This window comes from Dermacentor variabilis, chromosome 5 (assembly GCF_050947875.1).
Source record: "Dermacentor variabilis isolate Ectoservices chromosome 5, ASM5094787v1, whole genome shotgun sequence".
NCBI classification, from domain to species: domain Eukaryota; kingdom Metazoa; phylum Arthropoda; class Arachnida; order Ixodida; family Ixodidae; genus Dermacentor; species Dermacentor variabilis.
In genome coordinates, this window is record NC_134572.1 from 49,293,431 (window position 1) to 49,317,560 (window position 24,130).

General features: G+C 49.6%; 1 protein-coding gene across 4 annotated transcripts in view; it reads right to left on the reverse strand.

Annotated features, from left to right (window-relative positions):
• The window catches only part of LOC142582567 (uncharacterized), a 281,846-nt gene that overhangs the window by 149,124 nt on the left and 108,592 nt on the right, over nt 1-24,130 (reverse strand). For 3 of the 4 annotated variants that reach the window (XM_075692429.1, XM_075692427.1, XM_075692428.1), the window contains one exon: nt 15,388-15,521. In XM_075692429.1, the coding sequence (XP_075548544.1) occupies nt 15,388-15,469 (82 nt within the window). In that variant the 5' untranslated portion in view covers nt 15,470-15,521. Of the gene's footprint in view, nt 1-607; nt 996-15,387; nt 15,522-24,130 lie in introns of those variants that run through there. The other variant, XM_075692430.1, reaches the window with a different exon arrangement.

Consider the following 24,130-nt stretch of genomic DNA (forward strand, 5'->3'; position numbering starts at 1 on the left):
GCAGAACCATCCCAAATATTGGATACATTATAATCAGAAATGTATAAAATACCCTCTACAAAGGTCATCAAAATGTTTTCAATTACCCCGGCAAGAGGCAAGTGTTTTTGCGCCCATAATTTTTCGCTAGCGCCAGCATACTGAATGACAGAACGGAGCAAGCTCATTAGAAAGTTCGACATATGCGACTGTGAATTCATCACTTCGCTAACATCTGAAAGTGACGAACGAACCAAAGTTCTTCCCAAAGAAAATCTCAGTTACTGATTCAAACGTATGTACCGGCTTTGTGTCTCCGATACGATGCGACAAACCCCGCGGCGCAGAAAGATGAAACAAGTTGCTCGTGCGCGTGCAACACTTTACGAAAAACTGGCAGAAGCGATTTCTTCGGGGTCACCGCCGGTATAAGTCCCAGCTGGGAAAACTCGCGCTCGACAGCAGCGTCAGCGTGCTCTGCTTCGCGCACCTTTCTCAGCTGCAAAGAAAGCCATGTGGACGCGACGCCAATCAACGCCGCCGCCGCCGGCCACGCAATGACGAGGGCGAGAGGGAACACGCCCGTGAGGGGGAGGGTGGTTGCGTTAGGGTAGCAGCTGGCAAGTACCTGGCCGGAAGAGCTGCAGGCGCAGCATGGGTGGTGGTGCGGCGGCCCGGCGTTCCCCCGGGGGGCCCGGGACGCGTTGGCGCCGCAAGGCGCGCAGGTCCACGGGCCGCGCGTCCAGGCCGGCGTCGGCGCCCGCCGCCGTTCCCGCTTCTTCTTCGACGCCACCGGACACAGCTCACAGCACAGTACACTCACGCCGGTCGGCAACGGGACGACGCAGCCCGCGAGGCGCGCCGCCGGCCGCGTGGCCCATCGGTTCCAAGGGGGGGTTCTCGGCTGCTGGCTCTGGCGCTCGGTGCTCGGCCGCCCTCTGGCGAGTCGCGCCTTCCTTCTCGCGCTGCCGCTCGGCTCTGGGGGGCGCGCGCACGAGCAGCCCGCTCTCGCTTCAATCCCGTGGCGCGCGCGCGCTGCCGGCGGCCGGCGCTAGCATGCGCCCTCGCGCTGCCCACCACGCACGCGCACAGGAGGCGCGGGCGAGGAGGAGGACGCCGCGAGCGCATAGTGCGCACGCGCCGGGCGCCCACCACGCAAATCGCGACGCGCAAAATAGCGCACCCCCCGCCGCCCGGGGAAGGGCGCGCTCTTTCCATACGCCTCTCCCTCGTCGTCAAGGTGGGGGGAGACGGAGGATGGAGAGCGACCTTGTCGGAAGATGCTGGCGTCCGCGCCACCACAACGACGCCGCGGCGTGGAGGGAGAGGTGCGTCGTCGCTCCGCATCCGCTCCACGTCGCCCACCGAAACGCCAGGGTGCGCGCCTCGTGGCTTTGCAGGTAAAGAGGCGCGCGCGTGTGCCCCAAAAGTTCTGCACTCGCACGTTACGCTGGAATACGCCGAACGGCTTCTATAATTAGGGATAGAGTTCATTAAAGACGACACGACGCGCTATATTATGAGCTGCTTTTTTTTTCGTTTCATATTACGAGAAAAGTTGGCATATCATCCGCAGACCAAGGGAATTATAGCTTTATAGCTACGGAACAATAACGTCGCGCCCTGGCCGCACGAACTTTTGTCAAGCTCGTATGATCTGAAAAAAGAAAAAAACAAAACAGAAGGAAATATGTGTATTTCGAACTGCGCATTACATAAAAAGACAGAATCCTTAAACTTAGATAAGATTCCAGATTATGTGTTAGCATGACAACAAAGGAGTATCATACTTAGAGCTACCACGTGGCAGTGTATATAGCGCGATACCCACAAATATCTCCAACGATGAAATAGAAAGTTAATAGAGAGTTTTAGATTAGGCGACGGAATCCGCACCCAAGCGTTGGGGGATGTAAACTCTATAGTGTGCCCTTCGCGCTCTTTTGTGCCCACTTTCGGTTGTGTTGTACGCACGGCGGTTTGCGTCCCCCAACGTTTGGGTGGGACTCGCGTCCCCTAACCTAAAACACTCTGGTGTAAACCGCGTTACCGAAAGATGTTCCAAATGCGGTGCAGACGACACTGATGCACGCGTAAACGCAGCTACTTCGCGAAATCACACCAGCATCTCCACAGGCAATCTCTGAGGGCAAACCGCACCACCACCATGGCAGCGCAGTACGGAGACGACACCGCGAAAAAACGAGACGTCCGGAACTCGCGCTGCATTCTGCTTCTCGATGCGCGGATATCGGTCGAGCGGGGGCGGGGGGTAGAAATACCGCCCGGGCGAGGAATGGAAAAGCAGGCGGGGCGGGAACCAGCGAAGCCTGTCGATTCAGCCGCTTCTCGCGTCTGCATACGCCTCTGCAGTCGGCGGTGCCTTTGTTCCACAAATTTGGCTCCGGGCTCGGAGCGGGGGACAAAGGGCGGCTGGCACGCTTTCTCCCAGGCTGGTCCCAATATAGCAGTGGGCAGGGAAAGCAGCGGGCCCGCTTCTCCCCAACCCTCGGCTGCTCGACGAGACCCCGGTGCGCGCGCGCGCCGTCGCTCAGCTGCCGGATCTGCAGCAACTGCGCTCGGAAGCACGTGGGCAAACTCGCCGACTTGTGCGCTGCCAAGAGGCGACGCGCGCACTTCGAAACATCGCACAATCGTATGACTTGGCCTCAGAATTTCTTGGTCCATCACTAGCTCTAAGGTGCGCGTCGTGTCTTTTCCTTGCCCGCGTGTACACTGTGGCCCCACTGCGGCCAAAGGGAACACTTTAGGAGCTGTGATCATAATTGTAACACTTCTTCTGAAAAAAAAAAAATGTTGGACGTTGTTCAGAGCTGCGTTAGGTCAGACATCGCTGTAGAAAAAAAAAAAACTGCCTGCAGGCATCCATGCCATATATTACGTTTAACTAAATACTAAAAATACGTTGTTTTGCTTGAGAGTAGACCATGATGGATGTAGCTTACGGCGCAAAGTTTGCATAAGCGCGTAAGATTAAGAAGCTGGTGCTGAGGGCAATGATTTGCGCGAAGCGCGATGTGAGGCGGAGGGGACTACATAAACCGAATATGTCGATATACCACTGACTTCGGTTCGCGATGGGACAACCCGCGCAATGCAACAGCGCTTACAATTAAGGAGATCAGTGCACGAATCGATTCATGCAAAACAACAGCTGTTCATATGGAGTCAAACGTCAAGATCTAAATAGAGGGAAGTCGCAGACAATAAAAAAGAAAGAACATGGAAGAAAATTCAAAAGAACAACAGCTAGTAATTGTGCGATACGAGAGTCGTTATCCGCCTTCTCTCCTGAATTCCGTTAGTATACGGTGATTCGAAAACACGGAGAGAGAGAGAGACAGAGAGAGAGAGAGAGAGAGAGAGAGAGAGAGAGAGAGAGAGAGAGAGAGAGAGAGAGAGAGAGAGAGAGAGAGAGAGAGAGAGGGGAAAGAAAAGAGAGAAAGACGGGGCCTATGTTTGGTCAGAAATCGGGCAAATACTCTCGAGTTACTCATAGAGGAGCCAGAATTAGTTCGTTTCTCTTACCGATACATGCGGCCGCGTGCTTCACAACATTCGGTGTTTAGCTCAAAAGCTGCATAACTATAACGCAGCATATTTTGCGCGGACACCGTAGAGATAGGCCAGTCACACTCTCGTAGTCATTATTCTTATTCCTTTTCAAGCCGCGTGCTCAACCTCGCTCCGCTCAACAGCAAGGCAACGCGCCGAGACATAGCCCTTTCATGCAGTTCGACCGGATCACAGGCGGCCAGCGTGGCTTCCATTTCATTCGCAACAGCAAAGGTCGCGGCACGTGTCGGTGGCGCGACGGTAAAGAAAGTCCTCACTGCGAGGGCGACACACAATGAGGCCAAACTGAGAGGCCCAAACCGAACGAACGCACGAACGACACGTGCGCTGAGAGCTTCGAACGCGGACGAATAGCGGGCGCGAACCGCAAGAAAAACAAGATAGAAAAAAGAAAGAAAAGAACGCCTACAACGACACAAAGCTGCGCAGCGGCGAAGCGACGTTTGCCGGCGAACTGAATAGGGCACTGGGGGAGGATTCAATTCGAGACGAGCACCACTGTTGAGAGGCGAACAAAAGGCACAAACTCGCACGCGGTATCGAGCCTTTTCTGGCCGCGGCGACCAAGCGTGAAGCAGCGACCTGTGCCCGCACGAGTTCGTGTACCTATGTCGGCGTATACGCGAGTTCGGAGGTATGTAACAAGATCGGTGTGCACGCGCAGTGCGTGAGTGTGTGCGCGTGCACGAACGTATTCTTGTACCTTTACAAGCCTGTATACGTATACCACACTCATACACACGCCTGTCATAACGCTTGCAGCGGAGGAGCAGCGATTTCAGAGAGGGAAATGACGCAGCCTCTCTCCGCGATTTGCAGCCGACGAAAACCATTGAAACCGCAAGTAAAGCAGTGAAAGCCGAGCTAGAGTAGGCGAGAACACATACACGCTGGAGTTACAAGGCAGGCGCAGGCAACGCGAATTGTGTTTGTTTCGTTTAGAAGAGCCCACAAAGGATACGCGGTTATAGAAAGGCATGCTACCACGAAGCCAGATACCAAATACAAGCTTTGATGGCTCGCTTTCCCGGGTCGATGAAAAGGAATGTTTGGAAGATATACGACAGAGCAGAAACGGCCGCTTTGCTAGGAGGAATACAGTATTCATTTGGTCGGCGAATTCCGACAGCATCGCATTGTTTAGCAGGGGAATGCTCTTCTATTTCGGCTCTGCCACATGTGTACATTTCAAGGAATGAGGAGTGACCTAGGAAAAAAGGCTCCCTTTCGCCTGCATGTAAAGACACTCAGGGGGAACAGCACACTGCTGTCGAACCCTTAGCGGAGGCATGGTGTGCTACAAACAAACAAACAAACAAACAAACAAACAAACAAACAAACAAACAAACAAACAAACAAACAAGAAAACGTACAGTAATACATATGTCCTCGTCGAGACGACGAGAAACTATCATTGGGCACACTTTCCTATGTTGAGCAATACAAACAATCGTCAGCTTCTTCAGTCCAGTGCATGCATGCAAACCTGAGGTAAGGAAATTTACCACAGGAAACCGCAGCGTCAACATCCACATATTGACAGCAAACGACTCTTTTCCTGTTCTGGACAACGGCGCCCTCAGTGAAGAACAGGACAAAGGCGCACGTGCACGCACACGCACCGTGCCAGACCGAGAGCCAGGGGCAACGGCCGCGCGTGCTCGGGTGCACAGTGTCGCCAGCCAGAGTAATCCGGTTGTTTTTGCCGCCCCTACGGGGTACAGGCTCGACGCGTAAGCGGCCACGTTTGGCTGACACATTTCGCCGATCGCCGTAAACACGTATACGTATACGCGACGGCCGGTCGCCCGACCTGAGATCGTGAAGGAGCAACGAGCAAAGCACCGAAAGAAGCGGGTCCCACAAACAACCACGGAAGGGAGAGAAACGAAAGGGGAGAGGAGAACGAGCGAGCCGAATGCGGGGATCCGCGCAGGGTGAGGAGAAAGACACGAGAGCGCGAAGGAAAACGGCTCGCCTCTTTGGCTCCACAAATCAGACTCGGGCCGAGGGGAGAGAAGCGGGATTACGGAGGCGGAGATAATCCTCTGCGATTAATTATCGCGGAATTAGGAGGTTTGGGCGCAGGAGATGCCGGGCGGAGGGAGGTCGCCCAGCAACTAAACCGTTTATCGTGGCAACAGCCACGCAACGCTGCCTCCCCAGGTCACAGCCAAGGGGTCAGTGGCAGCAGCGGCCGAGCGCGGGAGCCCGCTCAAACCCTCCTGGCGCTGGCGGCTACTGGCTCGTGAGTGTGATGGCTCTGGCATCAGGCGCGAGAGTATACGGTGCGGACGTCGCCTTTCTCTGGAACACGCTCAGGCAACGTCTCTGTTTATGCGCATGGACGGAGCGTGCCCACACCCAGAAAACGAATGCTTGGCGTGACACGTGCAAAAAGACACACTTGCTGCTGGCGGTAGTCATGCACCCGATGTCGCACCCTTTTGTCGGTTCTCCAGCTTGCGACAATTTACAAAAAGCACACGGCGGACGTAATGCACTGAGTTTCAGTGAGCTGGTGATGCTAGCCTGACTGACGAACTCAGTTGCTTGTTCCTCGCAGTCGTGAGAAATATCTACAGACTTTATTTGATGAAATTTCTGCCACATCCGCTGACCCGCCGCCGCGTTTTTCATGGCGATTCAATTGAGAACCTGCTCGCCGACGTGCCTGCGCCCTGGCTTGGCTTCGCTCCAAGGTGCCCCCATTGGCGGCCGATGTCATCATATGTAGCAACTACCGATTCATTTCCTTGAGCTCGTTTTCTTGTTGTTCCAGCACTTGTTAGAACAAAATTTGCCATGTACAGCCACTTCCTAAGGTCAGTTACTGGACGTTAGACAGCTGCACTCTTGTCTTTGGCTCGGGGCGGAGGCAACGAAGGATGTATGTCGGGGACAAACACAACACGTACGGACACCGACATTTATTGCAATGAGTAATCGCGTATCGCCATTCGTGAATTCTAGCTCAACTCACGTCGACATTGCAGCTCACACATGGTCAGTGCTGGTCCAGATTATCAAACTCGACCAATAATTACACGCCAGCACGGATACCGGATGTATATGTCGCCTGATAAACTGTACGTGGGGAAGGACATGCGGGCTATGTGCTGAAGGCCAACGATGTCTGCGCTCCTATAAAAAAAAAAAAAAAAAAAAGAAGCCGCCGTCGCAAACGGTGATCTTGTGAGCCAAAGTAGAGGGCTGATTTTATTTTCTTTTATTCGCCAGCGCTACCCCAACTGCGGGCTTTCAAAACACCACACAAATTCCCGGATATAGCGACACAAACAGCGAATGTGCGCGAGAAATGGCACAAACGCGTCAACGACTAGTGCACATCTCGGTGAAGAGCAGCCGTAAAGCACAGCTGTACTCTCTTGATGCATTTATTTTGATGCATTTATTGGACCTCTGGAAGAGGTCCAATAAAAGCGCAGGATTCGCACTCGGCAGCCGATGGGGGGCACCTTGGAGCGAAGACAAGCTAGCGCGGAGGCACGTCGGCGAGCGAGCTCTTCATTCGACAGCCACCAGCGGATGTGGCAGAAGTTGCAGAAAAATACATTTTATAAATATTTCCGAAGACTGCGAGGAACAAGCGACCCAGTCTGTCAGCGAGGCTAACATCTCCTGGTTATGTAATCTCAGCATCTTCCGCAACAATTATCAGATTTCTTATTTCCTTCCTAGACTATAACTCTTTACGACCATTCCTCTGTTTTGGGTCTCCCCTCCTCAGACAGTCGTTGAAATTGTAACCGCCAGCCGTAGACACTCAAACTTGAATGATACAACGAAAACAGGGTGACCATTTAAGCACAACAAACCCCTGCAGCGCGCAAAGGATTTCCTACGAAATTTCTGCCTCATAATTACCGGAGTCATCGAAGATACAAATAACTGTAGTCTGCAAAAGTTTACCTAAAGAATGCTGGAAACTTTTAGGTTACCGGAGATAGCCGTCCGTCCGCCCGTACGTCCGCCCGCCCGCTCTGCCAAGTTTCATGGCAACATTAGTTAAGAGCTTTAACGTTTTCTCAAACAGTCATCAAATGGGGCCCTACAAGTAGAATTTAGTCGAGCACTGTTGGTAAATTATGCATATACAAGAATAAATAAAGCAGCTCTTACCGCTTGAGGAGGCTTTACTGAGGACGCCTGCTTAGAACTAGTCGATTTTTTTCACAATATAGATGGACTACATTGCATTTACTGAACAATGATGACCCAAATAAAAACGACAAGAACTTTGAAATCTATGAGGTCGCACTGATGTACCAGCATACCGCTTTCGATGCGAAGTCCAGGAAATCAAACTTTGACTAATTATATTTTGCAATTATGGATCTATTTCACGAAATTAACAAGAAGAAAATGTGGTTTGGAAACACTACTAGATTAGACTCACTGGCGTTTCTCTTTAGTGTACCTTTAGTATCTCTCGCATCTACCAGCGGGTTTGCTCCCTACTTGAAAGTTCGCCCATGATAACTGTACCGTCCAGCATGCAAGGATTCTTTGCAAGCAGGACGAGCGCTAACTCTCGTCCTGTCTGCTTCTAGTCTTTGTGTCCCTTCGCGTTATAACCTAAAAATATACTACCATATTAACTCGCCCAACTTTCTGTACTTTTGCATTATATTTATTTGTAAATGCATTTACAAACGTAACTATTGGTGACGTAAAAAAAAAAAAAAAGAAGGAGGCCATCGACGGTTATGATCCCCTGAATGAACACGACGGATGCGCATGCGGCAAATCGTGGATCAGCTCTGGACAGCTCACACTGTAAACAAAGCTTTGATCAGCGATCTTTAAAGTACAGCCTATTACGCGACTTGGAAGGACGTTGCGCCGCAATGGGAGCGACTTCCGCAATCGCCCCCATTATTTGTTCTCACTCTTCTGTGTCCGATAAAGCACGTTTTCGGCTATTTTTCTCCCTTCTCGATCTAATCTAGCACACCATACGTGACAACTAAGATGAAAGGTGGCACGCGCGAATATATTGTGGCGGCGGATCCGATGCTCCGAGAATTTCGCGCTGAGGTCGCTTGAGAATTTAGAAGCGCACTTCCAGTGCAAATTTACTCGAAAAAAAAAATGTCAAACGGTCATTGTCACGTTTATAATAAATGCAATCATATAAAAAGCAAGATGTGTGTGCGTTTTATACAAGAGCAGAAAAAACTGAAGAGATAATCAAACAGAGTCGATCCATAATAAAATTAAGAAGGAAAGCCCATGCATATCTCAACCCACATGCTGGAATCTATGCGAAGCGGAAGCTTAAGTGAAGCCGTTAATTAGACGGTTTACGGCTTGTTAACGACGCGAACAATTTGGTGATGACAGACGTACGCACAGAAAAGTACGACAGGTATCAACCAAAATTTAGGAACCCTGTATACTTTTTTTATGTCATAGCTGGACATAACCATTCTAGAGGATTGGCAAAGAACGCGTGCACATCCCCTGTGGAACATACCGAATCGCTATGTAAGCCAAAGCACGCAAAGTAAATAAAAGAATCCGTTAAACATAAAATTCTTGCCATTCCATTAACAGATCGGCGCGCCTTAGGAGATGCCTGATAGATGACAGCCTATGTGCAGGTTTTATGTAGGAAGTCTTATTTTACTTATTTTTTTATTCTTCATTGAAATGAAAATAAAGGAAAGAGGTGTGGTCACCCTATAATGGTGATGGCAGCTCCTTTCCTCGTAGCAGAAATAACAATATACATATAAAAATATGTAGTAGAAAAATGAATAGGAACGACATGACAGGGTCATAAATCCACAGCGCACAGTCCTATACATCCCCGAAAATACAAATACAGAAGGCAAAGGCAAGTCGCACTACAATGAGTTTGTAAACAAAGTAACACAAGCGGCCGCGATGTAGACTGCGACGCGCATGGGAACAGATGAGGAACAACAGAATTAAAATAATACACGCACAGAATATGACAGTCAAGAGTCGGCTTCAGCACAGAATACAAAAGAGTATCACACTTAATATACAAGCGCCAATAATTACAAATAATGAAAGCAAGTTGTGGTTACATTGCGCGATATCTAGTTCCTGTTAAGGATGCCTGTATCTTCGTAAAAATGCTCGAGTGCATTCAATTCTTTTCGCTGTATTATAAATTTTGATGGCCATGGGGCCAGCAATTTTGCGAGTAAGAAAGGTCGGTAAGGATCAATGGAGTGTAGCGCTTGTTCAAACTGCCGTCTTTGCGTGGCGCGTCGTCTGGGACATTGGAGGAGGAGATGGCGAACATCCTCATCGTCGTTGCAACAGGATTAAGCCGGGGAATAAGCCCGATCTATCCCATATAGGAAATGTTTGGTATATGCTCTCCCAAGGCGCAGTCGATGAATTGGTGTCTCGGCACTTTTCGAAAGTTCTACATCCAGCCGGTATTTCAGTTGAGGGTCCACTTCGCAAAAAATCCATCTCTTAGTATGTTCATTGAACCAGGTTGACATACACGAGTCCATTTTATTTCATATTCTTTCATGACGCAGAACAGAGCTAAACATACATGGTCAGCATGCAAGGTTCATTTGAGTTACTTCGCGAGTAGGAATGATAGAAGCCACGGTCAAAATAGTCTGGGAGGTACGCAAAGAAACCTTCGGTTTAAACAAACATGAACATCTGCCTGGTATTCAAGATCAGAGAATCTCATCACTGATCTGTCGAAAAGAGACGCTTAATAAAATTTCGGTGGCCACCAGGTCATCACGACATCATCAGCAAGGAAAGAACCGGTGTAGCAGCGCGTTCCGACAACGAAGAAGTCCAGCGTGCGACTGTGCCATTGCCAAGACCTCATGTCGCGTGGCAACCTCGTCTGCTTGCTCATCGCAGTACTCCGGGACATAGGAACTCACCGGAATGTGTCAACTATAGCCACTGCGCTCTCCTGACCTTTTTATTGCAGCTTCGACTACCACCTGGTCCATCTCGATGCGACACAACTTTAGCGTCGCTTGGGGTTGGGCGTCGCCTTTACGAGCGCATACTGTTTCCGTACCGGCATGGCATGGCCAATGAGTCGTGCAGTGTTTGCGATTGTGAAAGACATACATTGCGTGCCGCTGCAAGTCTAATGGACGACGGAGTGTTCAGAGCAGAAAAAAAAAAAAAATATTGGGGCCGCTGCACTTTTTGAAGACGACTGAACTCTACGATGCCCTTTGATTGCGTAAAGTAGGCGCTGTTAGGTGTGCCCGCGCGCATCACTTGTTCTTCGTTTCCTTTTCTGCCCGTGACTCCCTTCCTCAATGAAGGGTAGCAAACCAAGTGAAGCTCGGTTTGCTACCCTCACTGTATTTTATTTTCTCTTTATTTCTTCAGAATACGGTTTGACGACAGGCAATTCAGAACTGGACCCAAATCAACAATAACAACTCAAACTGCAAAGGAGCGCTCTATTTGAAGCATTGTTAATATTTAGGGGCAAGCATTACAATCCATGAAGGTTTGAGGGGAAATAATCATACTGTACGCTCGTCGCCGCTGAATTGTACTAAAATAGATGCTTACGAGGTTTCGCTCTCACCAACGTTATCCATAATGAAACTATAAGACTTCTTGTGCACAGTGCAGGATGTTATGGCGCAACCTCTCCGATTTGCGACTATAAAACATCGGTATTTCTTGTCGCATTTGGGAACTGATGAAAACCAAGGGTAGGAAGGCGGTGTTCTACGATTAACAAATGACGTAATCTAGAGATGGGCGCATCGTCCGGAAGTATCCTTTAAAAAAAAAAAGACGACAGACTTAACTGTAGCTGACATCTACGCAATTCAAAGCACTCGTGATTTATAGAGAACGGTTAGATATACGTAACTAATGTAACTGTCGCGTAGCGAACGGTTATCTAGGAGCATATGCCGTAGTATTTATATTTATGATGAGTAGGAAAGAATGTTTGTAACGGCAAGATATAAGATCGAAAGCAAACTAAAACACAGTGGCACACACCCAGTGGGACCCACATGCACATACACAGTCCTCTCGGAGGCACATGATTTTAGACTGCACTTTCACCAAGATTGGCTCATCAAAACGGCCAGAGAGGTTGCCCTATCACCGGGATCGGCATGTAAAAACGGCGAGATACCCCGCGCGTTCGGCCCCGCAAGAGAGAGAACTATAGAGGAAAGGGGAAAAGCAGGGACGTTAACCAGAGAAAAAAGATCCGGTTTACTACCCTACGCTGGGGAGAGAGGGGGGAAGGTTTGCGGGCCGATGCTAATGATCGTGCTTCATAGGATCGCCCCGCAAAAGAAGTAGCTCCACTCGAAGAAGAATGCTTCGCGTTAACACCCCTTAAGCACGTACGCTCTACACCTGCCGGAAGTGAGATGCAGCCCCGGCGGGAAGCTTGTCCTGCGCTGGTGACGGGTTTGTCACGCTTGCAAATAGGCGTCGAGCCATGGTTAAAATATGTCATTACCTCTGTCTGCACAAGAAACTGCGGACTTGGTTGACCTGTGATTCCCTACTATTACGGCTTCTTACCCCTGAATATTTTTATTGAATAAAAACTAAGAAAATAAAAAAGCACGAAAGAGAGAAAAGCACTGTGCCACAATATTATAAATAAAGAGCCGTTACGCAGACAAGTAATATCTTCAGCGGACAAGAAAAAAAAAAAGAATGAAGATCGTGATAACGAAGATCGATACTTAGAAATTATATTTATTGCATCCTTGCAACGAAAACGGGTCACAGACGAGTGGCCTGTAGCAAAAATTATCCCGATACACAAAACCGGAGACAAGCAGTAAATTAAAAATTATCGACCAATTTCTTTAACCTACGCCTGCTGCAAACTCCTCGAACATATAATATCGAAAGCAATATATAAGTCTCCAGAAAATAAGAAGGCAATAAATTCGAACCAACGTGGCTTCCGGCAAGAACTGTCAACTGTCACGCAGCTGGCTGAAACCATCCACGGCTTTTCAAAAGCAATAGATAACGAAAAACAGGTTGATGCACTATGCCTTGATTTTTCGAAAGCTTATATATATATATATATATATATATATATATATATATATATATATATATATATATATATATATATATATATATATAAGCTTTCGAAAAATCAGGCCTCCCTCAAGGGTCTGTCCTTGGACCGGCATTATTCCTGGTTTATATTAACGATATTCGTTCAGATATTAATGAAAACCTTACTGTACGACTGTTTGCCGAGGACTGTTTAATTTATCGAGAAATATGTAAACACAATGACGAGGACATGCTCAGCGATGCACTGGCGTCTATTGAAAAATGGTGTAAATGGAGTAAATAAATAAAAAAGAACTGTTGTTTTACGTGTTGCAAACAAGGTTAAGCACGTATTAAATTTTCATTATCAGCTAAGTTCCACTGCACTAGCTACAGTTAACAAATGTAAATACTTAGGAGTAACAATATCTGAAGACCTACACTGGACTCAACATATCACTAATATTTGCTCTACCAACGAAAAGAAGTTATGGTTCTTACGTCGTAAATAAAAACTCGCTCCAGCCTCCGTAATGTTAACATCGTATTTAACAACAGTAAGGCCGCCCATGGAATATGCAAGCATCATATGGGACCCTTACGAAAAAAAGATTAATTCATAAAATTGAGTGGGTGCAAAGAAGGGCGGGTAGGTTTATTCTCTCAAGATACTCTCGTACTGATTCTGTAACGGAGATGCTGCAAGAATTAAATTTTCCCTCCCCCCCCCCCCCTGGAACGCCGTCGCATAGCCAGACTAAAATTCTTGTTTTTTTCTTTCTCGAAATATATTTAACTTTGATACAGCGCAGTACTTAACTCCGCGAGCAGTCCGGAGCCTACGAAGTGACCACCGCAGAGGCTTTCTAGTCTCTCGATCTCGTGTGAACACACATGCACACTCTTTCTCCCTAAAACCATAAAAGACTGGAATGATTTACCGCATGCTGTATGTGATTCTTGAACTGTAGTACATTTTGAAACTAACGTTACAAAATATTTTCCAAGTGAATCCTCATGATCTAAAATATCTCGTGCAAGTTGCAGAATCTAGTACTATGATGTATAATGATGTGATGTATGTGATGTAGCATATATGACGTAAGTTCTAGAATGTAGTACCGTGATGCATTTTTCGGCTATACATTGCTGCTTTATGTAAGCAATGATGGGTTTTGAGCAAGATTTGTACCCCACCCCTGTAACGGCTCAATCGGCCAAAAGTATCCGCAAATAAAAAATAAAATAAAAATAAAAATAAAAGAAAGACGACTTAAGCTGCCATGTTTGGGCGCATATTGCCTCCAGAGATTAAGTAGACTAGCCTTCCTAACAAACAAGTTTCCATCCCCACAATAAAAAGTCGCATGCAAGCGGCTAAACTTGTATACATGTGCCATTCGCCTACCTAATGCAAAAAGCGGAGAACAAAAAAAAAAGGGAAAGACAAAGAAAAACAAGGCATCAAGCAAAAATAAAGAAGGAGAGAGGCATTCCACCGTATCACCAAGCAAGGTGATGAAAAGAGGAATCGTGCAGCCACCATTCAAGAAAGGGGGGGGCCGCTCCCATCCCCATTCATGGAAGGGTCGCCGCCTGCTGCGAGCGCACTTGGCTCGCGATTCCTCGAGATGAACGTACTCCCTCCTCCCCTTCCCCGCCGTCTTTACGCGAAGAACACGCGCACATACGAGTATACACGCAATCGAGAGGATGATGGCAGCGAACGCGGACAGGCTGTTGACAGACAACCGCCGCAAAGGCTAAGATCCCGTTCCAGAGGGAACGAAATAAATGAACGGAGGGAAAGAGAGAGAGTGGCCTCGCCAGCGAAGACGCACGGCGCCAAATGAATAAAGAGGGAGGGAGTGAGAAGCAAGCACCCGGTACGGGGAGAAGTGCACCGGTGCACCGGGGGAATTTTCCGGTGCTCGGCGCGCGCGGGCGCTGATTCATATGCAAATGCAGTCGCGCCAGGGGCGCTCCATCGAGCCGGCGCGCGGGGCGGTGCCTTTGAGAATATTTGCCCGCGCGCAGGACAACATCTCGGCGCCGCTGCCTGATATGCAAATGAGGGCGGGAGCGCGCACGCGCTCCTGACGCCGCCGCTCGACGCCGCGGAAGCGCCGGCGGCGCAGAAGCGCGGGGGAGAGGGGGGCACGCGTCGACGCATGGCGCGCGCGCCGCCTCCGAGGAGGAGAGAAGCACCCCCCACCCTCCCGCGGTGCGCCGCGCGAACAAACGATGTCGTCACGGCGCGCGCGATGCTAAGCCCAGCCGTAGGCGAGGGCAAATTCCCGTTCGCTGACGTAGGTCGACGGCTTCGGTATCCGCGCTATCTGTACACGCTGCGTTTACAGGTTCAACGCGAAGCGAGCACGGAGGCAGCTTCGGCTCGGCAACGTAGCAAAATAATAGACGATAGAGAAAGGTAGAAGTAGGATTACTTCATTTGAATCAGATTCATTTTCCAACACTATGACTGAATGTCTGCCTGTCATCCAACCTCGCTGCAGAAGGCGAACGCCAAAAGTCAGCGGGCACATACACCGCCAGTGCTATACGCTTGTACAAACCGATGTCCCAAATACTCCGGAAGTCAATGTGCCGCTGACGGGGAGCCGCACATTTCTTGCTCTAATGATGATCAAGCGATGGAGCTACCGACAAAAGAGGCAGTAGGGGGTCGACAATGCCAAATCGCCGTACGCGACGGGATAAACATAAGGCGGCAGACGCCTGTTAACCGCAGTTTACCTTTGTAGAAGCTCCGCTCGGCAAAGTCGTCGTTGACAGCAACGCTCAAGCGACGGCAGCCGCCCAGGCTCTTTAACGTCATTTCCCGACCCTTTCTGTCCTAGCGCGCAGACGCAACGGCCTGTGACGCTTACCTGCACGAGAGAAAGACAAACAAATGTATCAGTGACGTCCTACACAGGTGAATGGCAAAACGTGTGCGCAGAATTGAGAAACAGGCCTCACAGCATAAGCAATAGTCTCGCGAAAACGCAAGAAACGCGTGTATAGCGTACAAAGGGACAATGAATGTCGGTCAGCACCTGCTTCAGGCAAGCACGTCAGCCATTCTGTCATCCGAGCGAAGGAGATAGAAGCGCTGATCACGAACATGCAGCTGCACGGCACGCGCGAACGGGCAGGCGACATATAGAACTGATAAACGACGGTGACGTGGGCGCTCATATGTCTATGTTTGCAAGTTGCAACAGATGTGAAAGGTGACGGCGCAGAAGAAATGCAAAGAAACGCAAAGCACATTGCGAAAACAATTTTTTTTTCTTTTTTTGCCAAGGCAAGAACAGCGCTCGGCCGTCTGTTTTGTTATTTAGTGACCCTTCGCGACTGCTGGAATGCCAGCAACAACAGACAATATATGTTCGCTCAGCCAACCGCCATACCGTTTCAATAAGTTGTATCCTACAATGGATTTTCCCGTGGGTTCAATAGTCCTTTAAGTGCACGCTGGCTGGGCACTTCAATTTACGACACCCGAAACTCTCTCTCTCTCTCTCTCACACACACACACACACACACACACACACACACACACACACACACACACACACACACACACACACACACACACACACACACACACACACACACACACACACACACACACACGGAAAAACGAGCAATAAACATTAGGAACGCAGCTGCTACCGTTAAGTAGTTGATTTATCAATTCAAACAACAACTACTACATTCACAAAACTTCTCTTACGTGTAAGCGCCATCTGCGATTTGCCATTGTCGCAGCGATCGTTCAGTAGCTTGTTACCACGCCGATCGCTATCCTCCGTGGCCGGCACGCAAATGCAACCCAATCAGGAACGTCTCTCGTGCATGGGAATTTTTGTAAGCACTGGTCTGGAACCTGCCACTATTTTTTGAAGTATTGCTCATCAAGGCCAGTATTCCCAAAATTTTTTTTGTATAACATCCGCGACTGTGCCGTGCACGAACGAACACAGGTCCCAGCTGATACGCTTTTACGTAAGAGATAGAGAGAGAGCAAGCACAGGAAAGGCAGGGAGGTCAACCACAAGAAGGCTTTAAGCATAGGGACCTTATTAGTTATTGTCGATCCGTCCGTCCGTCCGTCCGTCCGTCCGTCCGTCCGTCCGTCCGTCCGTCCGTCCGTCCGTCCGTCCGTCCGTCCGTCCGTCCGTCCGTCTGTCTGTCTGTCTGTCTGTCTGTCTGTCTGTCTGTCTGTCTGTCTGTCTGTCTGTCTGTACCGACCCGGTGGCGCAAGTTGTCTACCAGCTTGGGCCACTATGTATTTGCACGCGGCCGTGATGCCTTCGAGGTCATTGCGTCGTCGACAAATCTAGCTTCGCGATCTGAATCTCTCCATGCTGTCGTCGTCACGCATCTTACATAGACCTAGTGGCCGAAGTTCTCTTATAGATTGGGCCACTACGTATGTGCTCGCGATGCCGTAGTGGCCGCTGTATCTTCGTCATTCCAGCTTTGTCATTCGAGTCTCGTCACGCTGTTGTCGTCACACCACCATCGTGATGAAGTCTTAGTCGTTCTGTCGTCTTCAGCTCTTCATCCGAGCTTCGTCTTCATCTTCGTCAACCGACTGTCGTCATGCCGTCGTCGTCACGCCAGTGTTTTCAAGCAATCGTGTTCATCCCATTGTCCCCAAACCGTTGTCATACCATCTTCATCACTGCGTCGTCATCATACAGTCGTCGTCCCGCATTTGTTGTCATACAGTCGTCGTAATACCGTTATACGCTCGCTCCATTGCCATGATTCTAACTTCACCCTCCACCTCTCGCCATGCTGTCGTCATCACACAGTCGTCGTCATACAATTGTCGTCATGCCGTCCTCGTCTTTCCACCGATGTAAATCCTTCATCGTCCTACTAATATTAGTAAGCCACCGTACTCATGCCATCGTAGTCATTGCGACGCCGTCAGACAGTCGCTATTATGCATCTGTTGTCATAGCGTCCGCGTCATGCGCTGTGGTGCTCGTGCCATCAAAGTCAGTTCACTTTCGTCGTCCGACTCTCGTCACGGCATCGTCGTCACATTGTTGTCATACAGACTTCGTGATCCAGGCGTCGTCATCGCATTGTCCTCATAACGATGTTATCCCATCGTCGTCACTAAGTCGTGGTCGCACACTCGTCGTGAAGCCGTCGTGCCCGTTCCATCGTCGTCGTTTTAACTTCGTCATTACCACTGCACAATGACCACTGCAGATGTTAAACAAAACGACTTCAGGAATATGATGTCTGGCTGCATTGCTCGAATACTAATCGCATTACCATCGACAATCGTCCGAAGATGACTTCTGCAGCAATTTGTAATATATCCAGTTCAAGCCTTTCATAAGGAGGTCTCGGATTTCCATGCTTGTCTGAATATTTAAAGGTTGCAGTATGGCCTGCAACACGGTTTATCGCACGGTTACAGATGACACTTGAGTGAGTGAGTGAGTGAGTGAGTGAGTGAGTGAGTGAGTGAGTGAGTGAGAGAGTGAGAGAGTGAGTGAGTGAGTGAGTGAGTGAGTGAGTGAGTGAGTGAGTGAGTGAGTGAGTGAGTGAGTGAGTGAGTGAGTGAGTGAGTGAGTGAGTGAGTGAGTTAATAAACTTTATTGCAGGTCCGGCGAGGACGCCAACTCGTCGCGCACCCGGCTAGTCCCACGTCGGGACCGGCAGGTCTAGCCCACCGGCCCGGTTGCGGGCACGCCGGACGGCCAGGATTTGCTTTTCTAGAGCGGGGCTACGCAGAAGCGAGTCCCACTCCTCCTTGATGAACTTGGGGTATGTCGACCCGCACTCCCAGAGCATGTGAGGTAGAGTGGAGGTCTGGCCGCAGGACGGGCAGGCATCGTCGCGATACACGTCGGGGTAAGCCTCGTGGAGAGCGGACAGACACGGATATGTGCTGGTCTGTAGAAGCCTAAGCGAAACGGCTTGCGCCCTATTCAACTTGGATTGAGGTGGTGGAAAGGCCCTTCTGGACATGTCGAAATATTTAATAATCTCGTTGTGAGTAGCAGGAGCGTCCCTGTGACCGTAGAGAGGAGGGGAGTCAGTGCTCCTTATAGAGGAAGCGCGGTCGGTGAGGTCACACGCAGCCTCGTGGGCAGACTCATTGAACTTCGGGGGAGCACCCTCTACCGATCCTACGTGAGCGGGAAACCAGTGAATTGAATGGTTTGTGAGAGCATGTGGACTCGAGCCGCTAAGAAGAAGAACAGCTTCCTTGGCGATGCAACCCTTCTGAAAAGCCCTAACTGCCGTTTTGGAATCACTATAGATTTCGCACCCACGACCGTCTAGCAGGGCGAGGGCGATGGCGACTTGCTCGGCGACTCCGGGGTCTGAAGTGCGAATCGAGGCGCTATTGGAAATGTTTCTGCTCGAGTCGACCACAACGACGGCAAAGGTCTTCCCCTCACTGTACTCCGCAGCGTCGACGAAGCTTGCGCTAATGTCGTGTCGCTTGATCTGTTTGAGGATGGCTGCTGCTCTGGCCTTGCGTCTGCCCTCGTTGTGGACGGGATGGTCGTTTCGGGGCACAGGGGCCACTACGAACTTGTCTCGAATGCACCTAGGGATCAGGGTACTGACCATCGAGAATTCCGCAGGGTGGTAACCCAGCTCTTCGAGGATGCGTTTACCTGCCGCTGTGGTGGTCAGGCGACTGAGTTGCGCGCGTTCTTGGGCTTCGGCAATCTCCTCGGCGGTGTTGTGTACCCCCAGCTTCAAGATATCCTCGCTATGGGTCCTGATGGGTAGCCCGAGAGCCCTCTTGACTATTTTGCGGATAAGAACGTTGAGCTTGTCTCGCTCCGCTCTGAGCCAGTTGTGCATAGAAATCGTGTACGTGAGGTGGCAGAGTATGAAGGCATTGTATGAGAAGATTGTTTTCCTTCATGCATCGATGCCGGTTTGCGATTCTGCGAACGAGGCGGAAAGCGTTGTCCGTCTTTGCGTTGATCTTGCGGAGAGCAGTTCCGTTCCCGCCGTTGAATTCGACAAACATGCCCAGGACTCGAATAACGTCGACCCTGGGTATCATCCTCCCGTCACAAGTGCGAAGTTTGATGCTGCTTTCAGAGACTGAACTCCAATCTTTGGGTCTGCCTCCCTTCTCCTTTCTGTAAAGTAGGAGCTCCGACTTGGCGGGGGAGCATCGAAGTCCGGTGGGGCGGAGATACTCCTCGATCACGTCGAACGCCTCCTTCATGGCTTCTTCGACTCTGCCCTCGCAGCCGCGGGAGCACCATATGGTGATGTCATCGGCGTAAATGGTGTGCTTGACGTCCTCGACGCGCGCCAACCTCTCGGAAAGACCAATCATACAGATGTTAAACAGTGTTGGGGAGATGACGGCGCCCTGAGGAGTGCCCCGCCCTCCGAGGGGCACATCTTCGGAGCGGAAGTCTCCAATGCGAAGCTTGGCCTTCCTGTCAGTTAGAAAAGAGCTGACGTAGTTGTGGAATCTGGAACCGAGACCCAGGTCTGAAACGGTCTTGACGATGACGGTGTGGAGCACCTTCATCACAGATGACACTTGCACTAGCTTCTAGAAGAGGCCCGAAATCGCACGTGCTTTCACATTCAGATAAATTGGGCGCACCTTCATCACAGATGACACTTGCACTAGCTTCTAGAAGAGGCCCGAAATCGCACGTGCTTTCACATTCAGATAAATTGGGCTCGAGTGATGCACGCGCACACGCACGCAGACACGTAAGCAAGCACACAGTCTCTCTCTCTCTCTCGCTTACGCACGCATACATCAACAGAAATAAATAGTACATAGTGGGATAATCCTAATAATAAGAGGGAAACAAGATGCGAATGTACTTCCCGGTTAAAGCAATATAGTGCCGGCACCCTCACTCCGCGCATACAGCAGAACGCACAAGCACCGAGCGCCTTGCGCTCTTTCGCTGCAATGAACGACGCTACGAGGCGCAGCTGTTTCGCCTTTTACTGGAACGGGATGCGATGCATGATGAGCGCAGGGAAGCCTGCAAGCGCGAGCGTGCGTCTTTTCCTCAGAGCAAACGAAGTATAACATAAACATCGATCAAAAACAAGAAAACAAGCAAACAAAAAAAAATTGGGGAGACAAAGTGGCCTATTTGTGCGGAACACTTCGGTACGGTGAGAGCAGTGTGGAAAGGAGAACAGGATCGAAAACGCAGAAGGAAACGAAGCGCAAGTTGCTTCTTATAAGCAGGCATTCTATACAGCTGAACGCAGAATATTCGCGGATGAGAACGGGACCCTTCGGTGCGGCCTTTTTCGCCGTTGTAAAGAACTATACATCAAAGGCAAGAGAAAACAAGTACTGGAACAAAACTGGCAAGAAGGAAGGAAGAGGATACCCGCGTGTAAATACGAAGAGATGAGAAACGATCCGCATGAAGACATCGGGAGAAAAGCCAGAAGGGAGTGAGTGGACCTCAATCTCTATTGTTCCTTGCGTCAATCGTGGCCCGGCCCGCCATCAGCATATCGGAATGCTAACAGAGGCACAAACGGCACGCCATAAGGAAAGGACAGACGCGAGGGAAACCGCTGGCTGCGTCGGGCCAGCCGGCCAGCCACGCGCATATATAGAGTCATCTGCGTAAACACCACGGCCACGATAGCGCATATACATCGCGCGGAATCGCCAATTCCGCGGCGGCTACGTCGCGTCGGCCACTTGGAGATGCATCGTGGCTGGCCGCACCAGCAGCCCGCGCCCAGCGCGCACGCAATTTTTGCGGCGCCGACAAATAAAGTAAAGAACGTGGAAGAGACGGCCGTCTGGGCCGCGGCTGCCACGGACAAAGAGCGGCCGATATATCTATTCCAGACCGCGGCCTCGTGCGAGCGCGAACGCTGAATATGATAACGAAAATGAAATGCCCGGGTGCAAGGGAGGGATAAGAGAGAGAGAGGAATGATGGTTTTTCTTCGTACACGCGGAGCGGCATCGGAAAGCAGGAGCGAAACGCCACGGCGCGCATCCCGAAAGCAAACGCGAAACAAAGCGCGCGGCGCCCATATTTAAAAGTCTGCGTCGGTCGGCCGCGATGCGCGCCTCTTCTTAACGTATTCATCGAGCTCGCAAGTGTATGCGGCAAACCGGCCGCAATAAGAAATACAAGAGAAAGGCGCCGGACTCCGAGGGCCCCGCGGCGCGCGACGGCTAGCTGCAAATTCGAAAGTGGCCGCCGCGGTCAAGAAGATAAAGGCCTCGCAAAGGAGGAAGCGTGGCCGTTTATGCGCGCTATGGAGTTTCGCGTTATAGAGTTATCATTTTTTTTTTTTTTTTTTTTACGCTTGCCGAACGACGATGCAGCGCAAGTGGTTCGGCGCTGCATAACGAAATCCCATATACGCCGCCCAGTCCAGAGCCGCGGAGACAAACGCGTCGTCGACCATGAGAGAAGCGGAGACGCCGCATAACGGAACCGAGACACGTACACGGGAGGGGGGCAAAATATGACGCACTCGCTTGCGCGTCTCTTCCGTGTCAGCGGCAAAAAAAAAAAAGAAAAAAAAAGAAAGAAAGCACGAGGTGGTTCAGCTCTGTAACTGAACGGCACACTGGAACCAACGTCACACTGTAAGTGCTGATGCGTTCGGCTACGCACTAGTTTGGACAAATTAACAAATTAGGAACGTCCTGCGTCCCAGTCAAATCGCGCCTTCAGGTCACATATGTACACATCGGGATCATGTTTACTTGCACACACGCTCGGCAAATTTCAGAGCAGCGCAATTTACGGCGTCGTACCCAAGATTAGACGGAATGCGGATAGCTTTCGCCTTCCTGCAAAATGTCATTGACAGCAGAAGTAAAGCAGTCAAGAAAATAAGCTACATTTGCTAGAACGCAATCATTTGATGGTGTACGAGAACGGAGGATTGCCCTAAAAAGTCGAACAAAGTCTACGCCCGCAACGTCAAGCCCCAAGTGGTGCTGCGATTTGGAGATTACCTTAAGTGACAGTGAGGAACCTCGTGACAGCTTAAAAAAAAGAAAAAGAAGAAAGAAAACATCGTAGCGGATTGGGCTAGTTGGTGCGTCAGTTGACAGTAGAAACTGATAGCGCGAAGGAATCTGTACCCGCTGCATGCGCAGATGACACATGAGAACGGCTTATGCGCTACAGTGGTTTATGCGCTACAGTGGTTGTTTCGTCACTGACCTTATCAGACAAGGAAATGAACTTCCTGGGAAGTACAGGTGCCCGCATAAGGCGACAGCTACTGGTACATAGCTTGTTTCTTTTTTTTTTCACTAACAAGTTAGCTTACTTTTGTTTTGTAAGAATATGATTATATTTACCCTCGTGTTTTGCCACAATAAGCTTCAGTTGGCAGTCAGCGCTCGTCTTCGTCTGTACCTTTGTTTCGCGCAACCAGTATTCACACTAAGACTACAGCCATCAGTGCAGGCTTCACGCACGTAGCGAATGAAGAACGTGATCGGACATTCATTATCCTCGACTTAAATTCGATTGATGTGACACAAGAGGATTCGTTAAAGTAGCCGTCCTGAGCATTGTTATCCGTCTTCCTCACTTACTCAGTCTTGTGCAAGAGATGACTACGGTGTTGTAACGGTAGTTAGAAGAAGTTGTTTGAAAACGCAGTGACGTCACGTCTCTCAACAACTCGCACTTTCATGTAATTACATGTAATTTCCTGTTGGTGTTTGAACTTACGCTGATGATGCCGACACGATAATGTCTCTCTGGATTGCAAACATCTAGAAACGCTATTCTTGAGTAGGAGGACAGTTCTAGTAGTGTTGCGTATTGAAGAAAGACAAAATGGCGCGAGATTGGGGAGCAGCAGAAGAATGGCTAGCACTGTTACCCTGAGAATAAATGCATAAACAGCACGCCGCAAGTAAAATATTAGAAAAAGAGGCATTATCATTTTACAAATTAAAAAAACACGGCATAGAAAATTTTAAGGGAGTATCACACTTTTTATAACGATTAGAAGAATGTCATGTGTTCCGGCTACTTCTGTACATTAAAAAGATGATAACGTAAGAAGACTGCATGGCTTCCAAACTTCAGGGCCCGCATTCGCAAAACGTTTCGTTCGTAAGTGCTATTTTGTCGTTAGTCGTCCGCCTTCGGTGATGATATGTCCAGCATTAGGGTGTGCTATAATTTTATTGCACGAACAATCCTAGCGCAAGAAAGATTAGCGAATACGGATTCTGGCAACGATAATAAAGCAATGACGAAAGAAAAATGGAACACAAAAAATAGATGAAAAAAAAAACATGCAGGACAGAACACTATACGTCAATGGCCGGGGCGTTTGCGGAAGCGCAACAAACAATCTGACGCCAAATTCGGCCAGCGCTCGGTGTTTGGTCGCTAAATACAAATCTGCATCTTAACGTTCTTATTACCACTGACAATTATGAGCGGACCACATAGAGAAAGAGTGGGACGAAATTCCATCTTTAAATGCCACTTCTTAC